This window comes from Oncorhynchus tshawytscha, linkage group LG09, assembly GCF_018296145.1.
Source record: "Oncorhynchus tshawytscha isolate Ot180627B linkage group LG09, Otsh_v2.0, whole genome shotgun sequence".
NCBI classification, from domain to species: Eukaryota; Metazoa; Chordata; class Actinopteri; order Salmoniformes; family Salmonidae; genus Oncorhynchus; species Oncorhynchus tshawytscha.
In genome coordinates this window covers 54,353,009-54,371,868 of record NC_056437.1, presented here as the reverse complement: position 1 = coordinate 54,371,868, position 18,860 = coordinate 54,353,009, and the positions used below count along the sequence as shown (strand labels likewise).

Below are 18,860 nucleotides of genomic sequence, written 5' to 3'. Positions count from 1 at the left end.
ATTTTTCTTTTATGCATTGATGGCATTTACTGCTGCACACTAAGCTGTTTTTTTTTCTCTTCATGCCAACAGAACGTTAATAGAATCAGAATCAGCTCTCTGCATTAGTACAGTAAAAGGGTGTGTCCAAAATGGAATTCTATTTCATATTTAGTGCTCTACTTTTGACAGAAGCCTTTTAGGATCTGGTCAAAAGTAGTGCACTATATAAGGAATAGGAGATGCACACCTGAAGGAGTGTCTCATGAGGCCTGACTTGCCAACAGGATCACTGATGCCCTAAGTGTGAAGAGGTAACACTTTTCAAGAGGAGAGTGTCTTGTGGGAGTGAGTAATAGGGACAATCAGAATGAGCTCTATCTACACAAGTTGGAAAATGCATTTACTACAAAAGGGCAATACAACTGAAATGTTTAGAAATATGGCATACTTGGCATGAGATGTTGTAACTGTGAAAATGAAAAGGCATTTAAAGCATGCCTCAGTTATTGACACAGTGCTCTAAATGTCAAATGCATACATGTGTATACATCATACCTTACTAACACCCTACCGCTCTGAGGCTTACCACTTTGTCACAAGAATGTAAATGCAAGAGTTGATGAGGGTTGTTTTGAATTATTTACACCATCCTATGGTCATATTATTTGACTCAATTGTCATTACCACCGAAGTGTCTTCAACTCGCCGATATATTATGATAAATAATATAAATAAAAACCAATTAATTACACACTGCGGTTGACATAATGTTTTTTTAGCAAAACCAATTATCTTTATAGTTCAATGGAGAATATGAAACACACAGTATACATAAATGTAAAGCACTTACAAGACATTTAGCTAATATTTCTACTTCTTTCTCCATGTTATAATGGCATCCAGGATATTTGTAACATCACTACTGTACATATATGCAAATGTATACGTATTTATAAATACAACACATGTATACATGTGTGTATTTCTTTTTTCAAGTTATGGAACATTTATCAACAAATCTGTCTATACTTCATTAATAAATGCTGAAGGTGTTTTGCAGATAGTTAACCAGGATAAAGTGCCTTCATTTGAAACATTCTGTAGATTTCCATAGTGATTAGAGATTTAAGGTTTGCAGTGAAGCTCAGTTTGTATACCCCACACCTTTGCTAGGCATTCTGCCTGGTCTCTCCCTCTGTGGGTTCCTTCTATTTTTGTATACCAATACATACACCAATCAACATCTCACAGTTTTGTGTTGGCCGTTCTGAGTTATAGGATTAATCACATCTGCATCGCTGTCCAAGTTTTCAGAAAGAGGCGGGGACAGTTTCTCCAAGGTCTTAATCCCAACCTCATTCTTCTTCTGCAGCTCCTCCTCCTGACATAAGATGCTGTGGGGAATCACATAGGTGGCATTGTTTCTCTCCTTGGGAATGTGCCCTTTAGGCTGATACTGGGACGCAGGTGGCTGAGCTCCATTGTTGTTGATGCTCACTATCTCTATGGCATTGCTGCCCGGGCAGAGTCTGTGGCAGCCCAGCAGGATGGAGAATGCTTTGCGGAAGTCCGCGTTGAAGGCATATATGATGGGGTTGAGTGAGGAGTTGGCCCAGCCGAACCAGACGAACACGTCAAATGTAGCAGGGCTAATGCAGAAGAAATCAGAGGTGCTGTTGGCCTCACAGAAGGGCACCATGCAGTTGAGGATAAAGAAGGGCAGCCAGCAGCATACAAACACCCCCATTATGACAGAGAGGGTCTTTAGGACTTTGGTTTCTCTTTTGAAAGACATCTTGAAGGAGCTCTCCGTCTCCATGTTGGAGTTGTTCCCCATACTGCTGTGGCGGTTCTTGGCACTCTCCGCAGCCCTCTCCAGGGCTGAGATTCTCCTGATTTGTATCTGGGCAATTCTGTAAATCCGGGTGTAAGTCACGATCATGATTGCCACAGGGATGTAGAAGCTGATGAGGGAGGAGGAGATGGCATAAGTCCTGTTAAGGCTGGAGTCGCAATTGTCCGGAGGCAGCTCCCCGTAAGTGCTGTTGAGCTCCAACACTGCAGCCTTGTGCCAGTTCAACTGCACAGGTATGAAGGAGATAAGCACGGACAGAGTCCATGCCACACTGATCATAATAAATGCCACCTTGGGTGTCATCTTCCTCTCATAGCGGAACGGGCTTGAGATCGCCCAATATCTGTCCACGCTGATGACACATAAGTTCAAAATGGACGCTGTGGAGCACATGATGTCGAATGCCACCCAGATGTTGCAGAAGGCTCCGAAGGGCCAGAAGCCCACGATCTCCGTCGCTGCCTTCCATGGCATCACCAAGATGGCCACCAGCAGGTCTGAGATGGCCAAAGAGATCACAAAGAAGTTGGTGACCTTTGAACGCAGGTGGCGGAACTTGGTGACAGCAACACATACCAGTGTGTTCCCTAGCAGTGTGGTCAGGATGAGCGCAAAGAGAAAACAGCCTGTCAGAACACGCTTGGATGAGTTTCTCTCTGGCAAATTATCGCTATCACGGACCATGGAGAAGTTCAAATCCATGTTTCTGTCAGCTTGTAGAGATGGAAATCACCCCATAATTCCAATCACCTGAAGTCAGGACAATTAGATGGAAAATGTAGCCTTGGCCTCTTGCCTGGGGACAAGCTCATTTGGAGGTTGGGTCACCATGCTCATCACAACGATCATCTTGCAGAATAGTGTCTATAAATATTTCAAAAAGCAATCGTTAGAAATTAGCCAAAAAAAATCATCCTGTTCATGAATTATCGAAGACATTCAAATGTTAGAGCAGCAGTTTTCCAGCCGTTATTGAAGAGTTGAATATGATGTATGCTACCAATCTAAACTTGATTTTTTATTTGATGTTGTGTCTATTTCAATGAGCTGTCAGCAGTCATCTGAAACGTTCACACCATATTCTCGCAGGCATGTTATGTAAACAGAGGCTGGGCCAATCATTTGCCTTATATATGGGCTCATCAATACAGTCTATTGATCATATTTGCACTGCATTTATCTGATTTGTTTAATGACTGACAAGGCGTGTCCATCTGATTATATTCGTGCTCCTATTGACACTCCATCCAGGACAAGCATTAGACTTTGTAACTGCAATGCACATGCACTGGACCTACCGCATGACGATTTGGACTGTGATAGAAATGTAGACATAATCACGACTCCTCCCAAAACATTGTTGAATAGAAATGCATTCGCATCATAACAACAAAATAAATACATTGTCTGTGTCTTTACACATGAAATGTGGCTTCTGCCTTTGTTTTATGAAAAATGTGCATTCAAGTTTCCATAAGCACCAATAAAACATGTCAGGCTACATTTGACCGTGGAGCAACACATAACCGTAATCCTGGAGCTCAATCCGTTTGTGCGGTCCGTTTTTGTCACACATCAAGTCTCCAAAATTGCAATGAACCTCCATGGAAGATGAGCTGTCAACTTTTTTCAAACAAACGTTTTTTTTTTGCAGATGCCGTTAAATCCTCAAAGAAAGCTCAATGGTAAGCCATTATTTACATGGAAATAGTAGGCTCTACTTATTCTCCTTCCCCCCATCTATACACCAGAAGCGCACGCCTCTCTGCTCTCCTCCTCTCTTCGCGTGTGTTCTGGATGCAGCCCCAGTACCGCCAGCAATGTGTAATTAACATTAAATTAAGTCCTTTCGAAATTCACTCTACTTTCACGTGAAAAACCGTGCGACCACATCCAGAGAAGGTGCAAATACCGTCCGATAGAATCGATTCAACTCGTTTATCTTCTCACAAGCTCCAAATCAACAACAATAAGAGTAGCTTACGAGTTTTCCTAAACGTTACGCACTGGATGTCGTGCCTCTTTTGTTTTGTTACTTTCTTCTCATTTTGAAGTTATTATGAAGAGATCCCGATTCCGTTTTAGTCTCCTCATCCAGCAATGACGTGTCTGAAGTGAAGTCTCTCACTTGTAGATTGAGGGAAGATGAGAGGGTGTCGGAAACGCCCCCATCTGCTTTCCTCCAGCTCATTAAGAAAATCAGCTCATACTTCAGCATGGTGAAATGTGCTTATTTGATCCTATTAAAGCCCACCCACTCTTCTATATTGATATTAGATGTATAATTACATAGTTATTTATACAGTAGCCTAATATATTCGATATTGATATTAGATGTATAATTATATAATTCATTATACAGTAGCCTAATATTACAGCTAGGCCTACTATCAAACGCATTGACCACAGTATGTCATACAAGGGATTTGATGAAACTTAAAATAAAACGAACCATGGAATTATTAAAATATCTTATGGTGAAATTGTCTTGAAGTTGAACATGAAGAGAATATTTTTGCAGTGAGGCACAATGAGGCCATCTACTGGAGCCCATATTAAGTAATCATGAAAATATGATATGCTGCAAGCTTAAATGACAGAACAAGAAACAAGATGTTTTAGTAATTACATTGTTAATCCACCAACACAATATATAGAGAAACTATGAGAAATGGATAGATCAATAAAACCCCTGACCAGTGCTCTGTTTTCTTCATATTTGCTGTGAATTTCAGAGTCAAGGCAGACATCAAATCTTTCTGCATGTACAGTGCATTCTGAAAGTATTCAGACCCCTTGACTTTTACCACATTTTGTTACATTACAGCCTTATTCCAAAATGTACTCAATTATTGTTTTTCCTCATCATTCTACACACAATACCCCATAATGACAAAGCAAAAACAGGTTTTTAGAAATGTGTGCAAATGTATTAAGAATAAAAAACAGAAATATCACATTTACATAAGTATTCAGACCCTTTACTCAGTACTTTGTTGAAGCACCTTTGGCAGTGATTACAGCCTTGAGTCTTCTTGGGTATGAAGCTACAAGCTTGGCCTACCTGTATTTGGGGAGTTTATCCCATTATTCTCTGCAGATCCTCTCAAGCTCTGTCAGGTTGGATGGGGAACGTTGCTGCCCAGCTATTTTCAGGCCTCTCCAGAGATGTTCGATCACATTCAAGTCCAGGCTCTGGCTGGGCCACTCAAGGACATTCAGAGACTTGTCCCGAGGCCACTCCTGCGTTGTCTTGGCTGTGTGCTTAGGGTCTTGGTCCTGTTGGAAAGTGAACCTTCACCCCAGTCTGAGGTCCTAAGCGCTCTGGAGCAAGTTTTCATCAAGGATCTCTCTGTACTTTGCTCAGTCCATCTTTCCCTTGATCCTGACTAGTCTCCCAGTCACTGCCGTGAAAAACATTCCCACAGCATGATGCTGCCACCACAAGACTTCACTGTAGAGATGATGCCATGTTTCCCCCAGATGTGGCGCTTGGCATTCAGGCCAAAGAGTTCAATTTTGCTTTCATCAGACCAGAGAATCTTGTTTCTCATGGTCTGAGTCCTTTAGGTACCTTTTGGCCAACTCCAAGGGGGCTGTCGTGCCTTTTACTGAGGAGGGACTTTCGTCTGGCCACTCTACCATAAAGGCCTGTTTTGTGGTGTGCTGCAGATATGGCTGTCCTTCGGGTAGGGCTGGGCGATATGGCCAAAATCCCGATATAGGTAATTTCATATCCCGATAACGATACATTTCACGATATAGCACATTTTCTATAAATTCAATTAATAAATAGTTTATATAAAATGACCACATTGTAAAGGCCTATTTCATATTACATTTTGAATTATACTCAACAAATAAAAGGTACTTACTCGTATTTGATTATTTCTCCTTTAATTTAGAACCTTTGTGCAAATTTTCAGTTAAGCATGTAACAAAATATAAAATATTAATGTATAAAATCTAAAAAGGTAAATAGAGAACACTTCAACTATAGTTGCAAACAAAATAAATATAGGCCTAAAATAAACATATATATTTTTGGGGGCTTGCCTGTGTCGGGGTAGGTTCCTTGTTACTTGTCAATCATTGGCTTATTGGGGAAATGAGCAATCAGACAATATCTTCTTTATGTAAACCAATTGAATCTTTATTAATGAAATTGCAGACAGAAAATGACAATGGAAACATGAGCCGCTGATTTAATACATGTGATCAATCCCTAGTGGAATGATGACCTACGTCAATACATGTGTGGATCAACAAACCGAGGTTACCTTATAATAAGGCAAGCTAGTACAGTAGCTTCTCTGAATTTATTAGCATTGTCCACTGTCACACTAGATCAAAATGTCAAAACCAGACAGTGGTAACTTCTCTTTATCTAGTTTCTCTTTATCTAGTTTCGGTTTGACTCAGATCTAGCCTGCAAGAACACTCTTGCAACAGCTAGGGCTTAACCAGAAATACTAATATAGATGGCTTGCGTAATGTATAGTGGCAGAGTTTTTAGGCACATAGCAACAGTATCTATTATAAGGCCTGCAGCAAAACATATGAATCTTAAGGTCCCCTTAATCCATAATGGCCTCGCAGGGTCCCTGGGACCCATCCCCTACACCAGTTTTGCGTGTTATTTTGGCATTAATACGTGTCACAAAAATTTGCATTTGGTACCTTGGGTCGAGTGTTAGCACCAACTCACAAAACCCCCGTGTCTCAACCGTGTAAATTGGGGCCATGTCTTTGTAGATGTAAGTTGTAACGGCAGCTGTTATCTCCTTCCATCTTCGTGATTCTTTGCCACATGGTGTGTCGCGGGCAGACGCCTCTTGCAACATCTAAGTCAGGGGTTTGTTTTGAGCACTCGGCTGTACTTTCTTGGTTCTCATCCATAGACACTCTCTGTACCGTTTCACATGATTCTTGCGTAGGTGGTAAAAGAGGTTAGTGGTGTTTGAGCCTGTTGTTGGGACAGGCCTGCGGCATATTTTGCAGAGGACGGTTTTCTGGTCTGTGTCAGACTTTTCATACCTAAACCACATCCATGCGACCGAAGTAGCCCCTCTTTTAGGTATGAGCTCTGTGTCTCCGTGCTCTGTGTCACGTTCACTCTCCTCCATGTTTGTTTGTGTTGCAAATATTGCCATAAAGAGTGAGATTTGCGACACAAAGAAATAAACGAGCATAATATGAAACAATAGACGTTTTTATACAGTCACACAATATATATTGTCATATCGCCGAGCCCTACCATCTGGAAGGTTCTCCAATCTCCACAACGGAAATCTGAAGCTCTTTCAGAGTGAACATTGGGTTCTTGGTCACCTCCCTGACCAAGGCCCTCCCCTACAAGAGCTGGTGGTTCCAACTTCTTCCATTTAAGAATGATGGAGGAAACTGTGTTCTTAGGGACCTTCAATGCTGCAGAAATATTTTGGTACCCTTCCTCAGATCTGTCCCTCCACACAATCCTGTCTCGGAGCTCTACAGAAAATTCCTTTGACCTCGTGGCTTGGTCATTGCTTTGACATGCACTGTCAACTGTGGGACCTTACATAGACAGATGTGTGCCTTTCCAAATCATGCCCAATCAATTGAATTTACCACATATGGACTACAATCCAGTTGTAGAAAAATATCCAGGGTGATAAATGGAAGCAGGATGCACCTGAGCTCAATTTCGAGTCTCATAGCAAAGGGTCTCAATGCTTACAGTTGAAGTCGGAAGTTTACATACACTTAGGTTGGAATCATTAAAACTTGTTTTTCAAACACTCCACAAATTTCTTTTTAACAAACTTTAGTTTTGGCAAGTCGGTTAGGACATCTACTTTGTGCATGACAAGTAATTATTCCAACAATTGTTTACAGGCAGATTATTTCATTTATAATTCACCGTATCACAATTCCAGTGGGTCAGAAATTCACATACACTAAGTTGACTGTGCCTTTAAACAACTTGGAAAATTCCAGAAAATTATGTCAAGGCTTTAGAAGCTGCTGATAGGCTAATTGACATCATTTGAGTCAATTGGAGATGTACCTGTGGATGTATTTCAAGGCCTACCTTCAAACCCAGTGCTTCTTTGCTTGACATCATGGGAAAATCAAAAGAAATCAGCCAAGACCTCAGAAAAGCAATGTAGTCTCCACAAGTCTGGTTCATCCTTGGGAGCAATTTCCAAACGCCTGAAGGTACCACGTTCATCTGTACAAACAATAGTATGCAAGTATAAACACCATGGGACCACGCAGCCGTCGTACAGCTCAGGAAGGAGATGTGTTCTGTCTCTAAGAGATGAACGTACCTACATCCACAGGAAAACGAGTCATATATCGACATAACCTGAAAGCCCGCTCAGCAGGGAAGAAGCCACTGCTCCAAATCCGCCATGAAAAAAGCCAGACTACGGTTTGCCACTGCACATGGGGACAAAGATTGTAATTTTTGGAGAAATGCCCTATGGTCTGATGAAACAAAAATATAACTGTTTGGCTATAATGACCATTGTTATGTTTGGAGGAAAAAGGGGGAGGCTTGCAAGCCGAAGAACACCATCCCAACCGTGAAGCACTGGGGTGGCAGCATCATGTTGTGGGGGTGCTTTGCTGCAGGAGGGACTGGTGCACTTCACAAAATAGATGGCATCATGAAGAAAGAAAAGTATGTGGATATATTGAAGCAACATCTCAAGACATCAGTCAGGAAGTTAAAGCTTGGTCGCAAATGGGTCTTCCAAATGGACAATGACCCCAAGCATACTTCCAAAGTTGTGGCAAAATGGCTTAAGGACAACAAAGTCAAGGTATTGGAGTGGCCATCACAAAGCCCTGTCCTCAATCCCATAGAACATTTGTGGGCAGAACTGAAAAAGTGTGTGCAAGCAAGGAGGCCTACAAACCTGGTTCAGTTACACCAGCTCTGTCAGGAGGAATGGGCCAAAATTCACCCAACTTATTGCGGGAAGCTTGTGGAAGGCTACCCGAAACGTTTGACCCAAGTTTAACAATTTAAAGGCAATGCTACCAAATACTAATTGAGGGTATGTAAACTTCTGACCCACTGGGAATGTGATGAAAGAAATGAAAGCGGAAATAAATCTCTCTACTATTATTCTGACATTTCACATTCTTAAAATAAAGTGGTGATCCTAACTGGCCTAAGACAAGATACTAGGATTAAATGTCAGGAATTGTGAAAAACTGAGTTTAAATGTATTTGGCTAAGGTGTATGTAAACTTCCGACAACAACTGTATTGGTATCACTCCGAGGGGGAGGGATTCATCCGAGGTGAGGATTTACAGATTTTTCTCCCGTGTACAACTGTGTCACGACTGGGGTCCACCCCGATATATAGACCCCATGGCTGCGAATCACATTCTCTTTCATTTTCTCGGCGGACATCCGTATGGTTGTACGCACAAAGTTTCTGAACTTTGTTTGTTAAGTCACTGGTAAGTGTAATATCTTGTGTGGAAGTATACTCACTGCTGTTTGCAGCCTGGAGCAGCTGGCCACATGGCCCCTCCTCTTGAGTGCTCCACTCACTGCGTTCAGTTTATCTGTATCTTCTATCTGTACCGCCCGTGGTTTGTTGTGCTTGTGTTTCGTTAGCATTACACTAGACTCTGTGTGCATTAATATATTGGGGGCTCTTGCTGCCACAAACTGTAATTTACCTTACAGAACTTGCCGACTGGCTTGTTCTATGTGTGTTGTGAATTGCTATAACTTGTTATGGCTGGGGGCAGTATTGAGTAATTTGGATGAATAAGGGGCCCAGAGTAAACTGCCTGCTACTCAGGCCCAGTTGCTAATATATATATATATATATGGATTTGGATAGAAAACACTCTGAAGTTTTCAAAACTGTTTGAATGATGTCTGTGAGTATAACATAACTCATATGGCAGGCAAAAACCTGAGAAGAAATCCAACCAGGAAGTGGGAAATGTGAGGTTTGTAGTTTTTCAAGTCATTGCCTATTGAATATACAGTGTCTATGGGGTCATATTGCACTTCCTAAGACTTCCACTAGATGTCAACAGTCTTTAGAACCTTGCTTGATGCTTCTACTGTGAAGGAGGGGGGAATGGGAGCTGAATGAGTCAGAGGTCTGCCAGAGTGGCATGAGCTGATCACGCGTGCTCATGCGTTCCATTGCATTTCTACAGACAAAGGAATTCTCCTGTTGGAACATTATTGAAGATTTATGATAAAAACATCCTAAAGATTGATTCTATACTTCGTTTGACATGTTTCTACGAACTGTAATATGACTTTTCTTCTGAACTTACGCCTGGACCTGCCCGCCTGTCGTGAGTTTGGATTGTGTACTAAACGTGAGAACAAAAAGTAGGTATTTGGACATAAATGATGGACTTTATCGAACAAATCAAACATTTGTTGTGGAACTGGGATTCCTGGGAGTGCATTCTGATGAAGATCATCAAAGGTAAGTGAATATTTATAATGCTATTTCTGACTTCTGTTGACTCCACAACATGGCGGATATCTGTATGGCTTGTTTTGTTGTCTGATTTGTGTAAGTTTATCGATAGCCTAGCATAGCATTATGTCCAGCTAGCAGCAGGTAACTTGGTCACGAAAATCAGAAAAACAATCCAATTAAATCGTTTACCTTCGATGAGCTTCGGATGTTTTCACTCACGAGACTCCCAGTTAGATAGCCAATCTTCCCTTTTTCCAAAAATATTATTTTTGTAGGCGAAATAGCTCCATTTGTTCTTCACTTTTGGCTGAGAAATCGACCGGAAATTTCGGTCACGACAACGCCAACAAATATTCAAAATTAGCTCCATAATATCGACAGAAACATGGCAAACTTTGGGAATGTTATTTTCCCAAAAATGAAAATACTTCCCCCTAGGCACAAGAGGTTATTAATGGGCGTTACTCCGTACAGTGCTGTTTTACTGCTTGGACATTAAACCGGTAGGTAATATTGCAGTTGGCGTAAAACAAAACAAAAAACAAATAAATCAATATCCATTACATGGGTGCTGTTTTTTTGCCTCCTGTTTTTCCCACAGGGGTTTTCCCCTGTGTTTGCAGAGGTACTGGGTAATTTATCCCTCATCGGGTTCCTATCCTCCAAGCGGGTCATGACATAGCTCTCCCAGGGTGTCAGACCCCTGCTCCGTGGCCTTGTTGGCTTGGCTGAGCTTATGGCTTCCCTTTGTGACAGGCGTGATGGTGGCTTCCCCCCTGGGGATCCGCATACCTTGTGTATGAACTGACTGGGTTTGAGCCACACGGAGAGGGCGGTGAAGCACCCTACTGGATGCTTGTTTTGTGTGGTTTTCTCAGAACGCCTGCACCTGGCACGATTGGGTTGGTGGGTCGGTCAGGCTCGGGTGGGTCGGCCAGGCTCGGGACGAGCTCCCTCCCTCAGGAGTGGTGCGGCAGTGAGCCGCTAGTCCCTCTACTGGACCCAGTAGTCCCTCTACTGGACCCAGTACCCCCCCCCAGGAAGAGTGGCCGGAGCCACCGCAGGCAGAGCCCATCTGCTGCCAGTCCTGGACAGGGGCATGAGTCGGACCACTGGGACCACCTTGAATGGAGGGCGCAGGCACTGCGTCAGGAGGTTGATAGTTTCGATGGCGATGACAGCTGTTCCCTGTTGGCCAGTGATAGGCTGTTCCTGGGGGACGGATGCTGGCACTGTTCACCACAGTGTGCGAGGCTACCAGAATGACAGAATGACCATCATAAGCTGCCAGCGGGGCTTAATCGCCCCCCAGCGACTCGAGAGGCTATGAGGAGCCAACTCACTTGGGTAGCCACTGCACTGGACATCAACTGGTGAAAGCCAGTTGAGCAGTTCCCTCTGCTCTCTTGGCCGCCTTACCAACGCGGCCATGCTGCTGCAGGCCTACCTGCAGACCATGTTTTCCTGGCTGCAGGAGGGCACATAGGAGCTCCTCTGGGAAGTGATGGAGGGGTCTCGTCTGCTTTCCCTGCTCCAGAGGGATGTGGCCCGCGCCAACGGACGGGCCAAGGTGCAGGTGGTTACCTCCCAGCGCCATCTCTGGCTGTCCCAATCCCGTCTGCCACCTGCTCTACAGAGCACATTTGCCACTCACCCCATCACCCCAGGCCTGACATTTGGCCCAGGGGTTGATGACATTCTAGAGCAGACCGATAAGGTTTGTATGGACCGGGAGATGGTTCATGTCGCCTCCTCAGGCCCCGGGTCCGTCGCCACCCACCTGCACCCAAACAACGGTGGGGTCCCTCTCCTGTCACATCGCCTCATGCTAAGGGACGACAGCAGGGAGGAGCACAGAGGTGAAGCAACACGGGTTTTCCCGTGGTACTGGGTAATTTATCCCTCACCTGATTCCTATTTCTCCAAGGGGGTCACGACATAAGCTCTCCTAGGGCGCCCCATGGCCTTGTTGGCTTGGTTGAGCTTATGGCTTCCCTTTGTGACAGGTGTGATGGTGCCAACTGTCACAGCCATAGGGACCTTCCCAGGCGCCCGGGGCGCCAGAGGAGAGGCGAGCCCTGGGCAGGACCCCTGACACACCCTTCCCTGGCCTCTGCCAGGAAGAGCAAAGTGGGAGAAGGTGCGAGAAGGGCGTGGAGTCCCCCTGGGTGTTGTCCACAATGGTCGAGGGGTACCGACTCCAATTCCAGTGCCGGCCCCCATCCTTCAGGGGCCTTCGTGTCACGACGGTGGCCGACCCCCTGAAAGCCCTGCGGCTGGAGATCTCCGCACTCTTGAACAAGGGTGCCATCTGCAGGATCGAGATGTCAGAACGGCTAGGTGGGTTTTACTCCACTTATTTTGTGGTCCCATAAAGAGACGGAGAGTTTCGACCGATTCTGGACCGCTGCAACCTCAATGAGTACTTGAAGATGCTGAGGTTCCACATGCTCAGCGCATGTTGCAGGCCATGTCCAGGGATCAGTGGTTTGTGATGCTGGACCTGAGGGATGCGTACTTCCATGTTCCTGTTCACCCAGCTCATTGGCAGTACCTCCAATTCACCTTCGAAGGGACGGCTTACAAATTCATGGTTCTTCCCTTCGGCCTCTCCTTGGCACCCCGTATTTTCACAAAGTGCATGGACGCTATCCTGGCACCTCTCACATCCCAAGGATTGTTGATCTTCAATTACCTGGACGATTGGCTGATTGGTGCGCCGACCAGGATGCAGGTCCTGTCAGACAGAGAGATGCTTCTAACCCACATCGGCAGGCTGAGCATTACTGTAAACGACAAGAAGATTCATCTGACGCACACCCAGAGGGTGGCCTTCATTGGCATGGAACTGGACAGTCCTCATGAGAGCACGCCTATCCACTAGAAGGGTTCAGGCAATCTTATCTTGCCTCGACCACATTCGGCAGGGCCGAGTGGTATCTGCCCTGACCTGCCAGCGCCTTTTGGGCTTGCTGACGGTGGTCTCGTTGCTGATTCCTCTAGGCCTGCTCCATCTCCGGCCTCTTCAACGGTGGTTCAACTCCCACCGGCTGCACCCGAAGTGCCACCGTCACCTGGCTGCAGGTGACAACAAAGGGCCTCAGGGCATTGTTGAGGTGGCGCTGTCGCTCCTTTCTCTCAGGTGGGGTGGAGATTCTGAGGAGGTGCCGCCTGGAGCTGGTCAGCACAGACGCCTCCCATCGGCTGGTGGGGTGTGACCAAAGGCAGGTCGGCTAGCAGCTGTTGGCTACGCCCTTGCTGCAGCAGGCACATCAATACACTAGAGCTCTGAGCTGTACTGCTGGCCCTGCAGTCTTTCCTTTCACATCTGAAAGGAAGACATATCCTGGTGAGAACTGACAGCACCACCGCCTCAGTCTCATAGCACAGGATCTCCTTCTCAGGGACGTCTAGGGACGTGGCTCAGGGACGTCTAGCATCTCTACACGCAGCGCACGTACCTGACATCCTGAGTGTGGCAGTGTATATGCTTTTGAGGGAGGGCCCACTACCTTGGGACTGGAGCCTACATCCCCAGGTGGTGCAGCACCTGTGGGACAAGTTCGGGAGGGTGCAGGTGGACCTGTTAGCCTCCCTGGACAATGCACACTGCCCCCTGTGGTACTCCATGTTTGAGCCACCAGGGCTTCTAGGCTATGATGCTCTGGCCCACGATTGGCCAGGGCTGGAGCTTTACGCATTTCCCCCCTTTTCCCCTAATCCAGGCTGTGCTGGACAGGACCAGGGTGGCAGAGCATTGTCTGCTTCTGGTGGCCCCATACTGGCCCAGGAGACCCTGGTTCAGTCTTCTTCTGTCCCTGTTGTGTGAGACACCTTGGCAAATTTCCTTGAGACCAGACTTGCTGTCTCAGGCTGGGGGAACTCTGTGGCATCTGAGGCCACACCACCTCAGTCTGTGGGCTTGGCCACTGAACGGCACCAATGGTCCATGTTAGGACTACAGGAGGGTGTAATGAACACCATGCAGAGCGCAAGTGTGCCGGCTACAACCGTGGCATATCAGTTGCGCTGGCGGTTGTTCTGCTCTTGGTGCACTGGTATTGGGGTTGTTCCCGAGTCATGCAGGGTGCAGTATGTCATCCAATACCTGCAGTCTCGCTTGGATGAGGACTTGGCAGCCTCTACACTGAGAGCATATTTGGCAGCAATATCGGCCTGCCATGTAGGGTAGATGGACAGGCCAGTGGGGCGCCATCCCTTGGTCTCCAGGTTTATGACGCGGGTTTGTCACCTGTGTCCAGCTAGGACCCGCTCAATGGCAAGCTGGGATCTGGATGTGGTCTTAGCAGCTTTGGCAAAGCCCCCTTTCGAACCGTTGGAGTCTGCCTCCCGAAACACCTCTCTATGAAGGAAGTTTTAGCGATTACTTTCATGTTTAAGAGTGGTTGAGCTCCATGCTTTTTCGGTAAATTCTGAGTGCTACCGGATGAACCCCGGGGGGAGGAGTATATCTCTCCGCCCCAACCCCTCATTCTTCCCGAAGGTTCTGTTAGACAGGCATGTGAACATCCCTTTTATCCTGTCTGCTTACAACCCCTCGGCAGTTGCAGGGGAGTCTGGGCCTCCCTCCGGCATGCTGTGCCCTGTGAGGGCACTGGCTGCCTATGTGGAGCGGACATGGTCAGTGAGAACAACAGACCAGCTCTTTGTCTGCTATGGTGAGAGAGTCCTGGGGGCTGGACTATCAAAGCAGAGGCTCTCACTGGATCGTGGAAACGATTACGACAGCATACCGCCTGGCTGTCAGGCCAGTGCTGGGATCTGTGGTGGCACATTCAACACGAGGTGTGGCTGCGTCCTTGGCTCTACTGGGAGGAGTGCCCCTCGCTGATATCTGTGCTGCGGCCAGCTGGGCTTCCTCTTGCACCTTTGCTCGGTACTATTGGGTAAATGTGGCACCTCCCTCTGCGGTTGTTTCAGCGGTCCTGGGCGTCGCCTCCCCTTCCGGGGACTGTGCCGCGACCACCCCCCTTCGTCTCGATCCCGCGCTGGGACTTCGCCGCTGGCTGGACAGGTCCCTCTAGCACCGACTAATCTGATACGGGTATACCAATATATTGGAGTAATCCAATATAGTGAAACATAACGAAGGTTACTTATGTAACCACGGTTATGTGAGCTATATGGATCATTTCAATCCTCTACGGTGCTAGAGGCACCTCAAAACTGATGTAGAGAACATGTGTCGCGGCCATGGGGTCTATATATAAGGGCGGACCCCAGCCGTGACATAGGTGTACACAGGAGTAAATCTGTAAATCCTCACCTTGGATGTATCCCTCCGCTGTGGAGTGTTACCAATATATTGGAGTGAATCATATAGCTCACATAACCATGGTTACATACATAACCTTTGTTTTCATGGTTTACAGTCAGCCAAAACATCCTTAGTCTGTCAAAATAACATTAGCTGTATTCGACTCAGTCAGTCACCCAGTCGCATGTCTCGACACTTGCTCACATTCTGGTGGACTTCACACGGGAGAATTAACCCACTGGCTAGGTCAAATATCGATAACCCGACCTTAATAACCCACCACCAACAACCCAATATTGCTGTTTTTACAACAAAAACAACTATTGACCCAATGCCTGCATCCTAGCAATCGGGTCATCCAAACAACCAGTTTCCTTTTTTGTAATTTACATCTCAAAGCCTTAACCTGTCTGGTGCACACATATTTCTTTGTCCTCCATTTGACTGAAGGCCTCAATCTGTATTTTTACCATGTAACTGATTGCTTCTAGAAAGAGAGTAGGAACAACACATGATCAAGATGAGCTAGCTACTAGTTTAAAGCAATTAAATATCTAATTGATACAAAGAATGACTGTATGGGCTACATTTATGAGAACACATGCATTTACTTACCTTATCAATCGTGAAGACGATTCACACAAAAAATGCATATTTCCATGCATTCTCCTCCCAATACAGCCTCTTCCAACACCATGGACAGGGGAATCCATGAGTGAGAATGTTTCAGAGCATCAAAGATCATACCCCCAAAATATGCTAACCTCCCCTGCTATTGGTAATGGCGAGAGGTTACCATATCTTGGAGGTATGATCTTTGATCCTCTGAAACTTTCTCACTCATCATTATTCACGATTCATTCAGGATTATCTGTAATCATGGTAGCATCCCCATTAATGTAGAAGTGTTTAAAAACATATTCTATTCTTATTTACAATAAAAGTGAGCAATATTAAATCTGAAACAACCAAAACTAACTGCAAACGCATTCAATAAGTTTGTAGAGCCGCAAGCTTGATGAATTCATTGCGTGCTAGGAATATGGTACCAAATACTAAACTTTTGACTACTTTATTTATAAGAATCTTTAGTGATGTCAATAATTTGGACATACGGAAGCCCTGAAGCCCAAGGCAAACAATAATATGTAGACTCTTGGAATGATCTCATTTGAACCGTTTATTTTATTGTTTGAATTATTTATTATCTTGTTTCAATTACTTAATTGTTATTTTGTCTACTTAGGCCTTTGTTATGCAGTTTACAGATTACTGGGTAATTGCTGCTGCAGCCATTTATTCACTGATTCCATCCATTGATATGATTATTCATTGACAGTTCTTTGATAGTCTAAAGCAGGGCTGCTTTTGAATTGCAGAGCATGTAAGTGGGCAAGTGGGGAGCGAGGAGCAATGGTCACACCCTGACCTTAGTATTCTTTGTTTTCCTTGTTATTTTGGTTAGGTCAGGGTGTGACATGGGTGATGTATGTGTTTTTGTCTTGTCTAGGGGTTTTGTATGTTTATGGGGCTGTTACCTTTCTAGGTATATTGTATGTCTATGGTTGCCTAGATTGGTTCTCAATTAGAGGCAGCTGTCTATGGTTGTCTCTGATTGGGAACCATATTTAGGTAGCCTGTTTTGTGTTGTGTTTTGTGGGTGGTTGTCTTCTGACTTTGTGTGTCTGCACCAGGCAAAACTGTTTTGGTATTTCCACATTTGTTATTCTGTAGTGTTCATGTCTATATTAAACATGATGAACACTAACCACGCTGTGCTTTGGTCCTGTCCTTTGTCCACAGAAGAAAGCTGTTACAGCAATTAGAGCAGATTTAAAAATGTTGTTGGACTTCTCTCCCGCTCTAATTTCTCTTTGGTACTGGGCATGCTCTGCCTAGCATTTTACATATCCTTTATCACTATACTTTTAGTTACTGTGACCCCACCCACTGTATCAATCAAATATGTTTATAAAGCCCTTTTTACATCAGCAGATGTCACAAAGTCCTTATACAGAATCCCAGCCTAAAACCCCTAACAGCAAGCAATGCATATGTAGAAGCACGTGGCTAGGAAAAACTCCCTAGAAAGAAACCTAGAGAGGAACCGGGCTCTGATGGAGTGGCCAGTCCTCTTCTGGCTTTGCCGGATGGAGAATTTAAGAGTACATGGCCATTAAGGCTAGATTATTCTTCAAGATGTTCAACTGTTCATAGATGACCAGCAGGGTCAAATAATAATCAGTGGTTGTAGAGGGTGCAACAGATCAGCACCTCAGGAGTTAATGTCAGTTGGCTCGAGACAGCAGGTGCGGTAGAGAGAGGGAGAGTCGAATAAACAGCAGGACCGGGACAAGGTAGCACATCCAGTGAACAGGTCAGGGTTCCATAGCCATAGGCAGAACAGTTGAAACTGGAGCAGCAGCAACACCAGGTGGACTGGAGACAGCCAGGAGTCATCAGGCTAGGTAGTCCTGAGGCATAGTCCTGGAGCTCAGGTCCTCCGGGAGGGGATGGAGTTAGAGGGAGCATTCTTAAATTTGCACAGCACACCAGATAAGACAGGAGAATTACTCCACATATGACAGACTGACACTAGCCCCCCGGCACATAGACTATTGCAGAATAGATACTGGAATCTGAGACGGGGGTTGGTGGATACTGTATCCCCGTTCGACGATACCCCCGGACAGGGCCAACCAGGCAGGATATAACTCCACCCACTTTGCCAAAGCAAAGCCCCACAAAACTAGAGGGATATCAACAGACCACCAACTTACTTCCCTGAGACAAGGCTGAGTATAGCCCATGAAGATCTCCTCCACTGCACAAGCCCGAGGGGGCGCAAAGCCGGACAGAAAGATCACGTCAGTGACTCAACCCACTCAAGTCGAGTATAGCGCAAAAAAGCCTAGCACAACGTATAATGCACCCCTCCTAGGAACGGCATGGAAGAGCATTAGTAAGCCAGGGATTCAGCCCCCGTAATAGGGTCAGAGATAAAGGAACCCAGTGGAGAGAGGGGAGCCGGCCAGGCAGAGACAGTAAGGGCGGGTGGTCATTCCAGTGCCTTGCCGTTCACCTTTGCACCCCTGGGGCAGATTAAGCTCAAAGCATTTCGTATTATTCTTTATGTAAATCCAAGACACTCAATTTAGTATGTATGTATTCATTTGTGGATGTCCATAATCCATTTCGTATGATATTTTACAAATTACTATTCCCATGTTACGAATTTGCAAAACGTACAATATGTTATGTTGTGGCTAACGTTAGCTAGGTGGC

The 18,860-nt window shown here is 45.4% G+C and overlaps 1 protein-coding gene across 1 annotated transcript; it reads right to left on the bottom strand.

The window, feature by feature from the left end:
* Positions 1 to 229: 229 nt before the first annotated feature.
* Positions 230 to 3,951, bottom strand: LOC112258134 (D(1)-like dopamine receptor). Its single transcript, XM_042327070.1, has 2 exons — positions 3,822 to 3,951; positions 230 to 2,701 (listed from the first exon to the last, which is right to left on the bottom strand). The coding sequence occupies exon 2, from the start codon at positions 2,537 to 2,539 to the stop codon at positions 1,220 to 1,222; it is 1,320 nt and encodes a 439-aa protein (XP_042183004.1). The 5' UTR covers positions 2,540 to 2,701; positions 3,822 to 3,951; the 3' UTR covers positions 230 to 1,219.
* Between the last annotated feature and the right edge of the window lie 14,909 nt (positions 3,952 to 18,860).

Bases quoted from the DNA above. Each gene is read 5' to 3' on its own strand.
- LOC112258134 (XM_042327070.1), bottom strand. From the start codon at position 2,539: ATGGATTTGAACTTCTCCATGGTCCGTGATAGCGATAATTTGCCAGAG.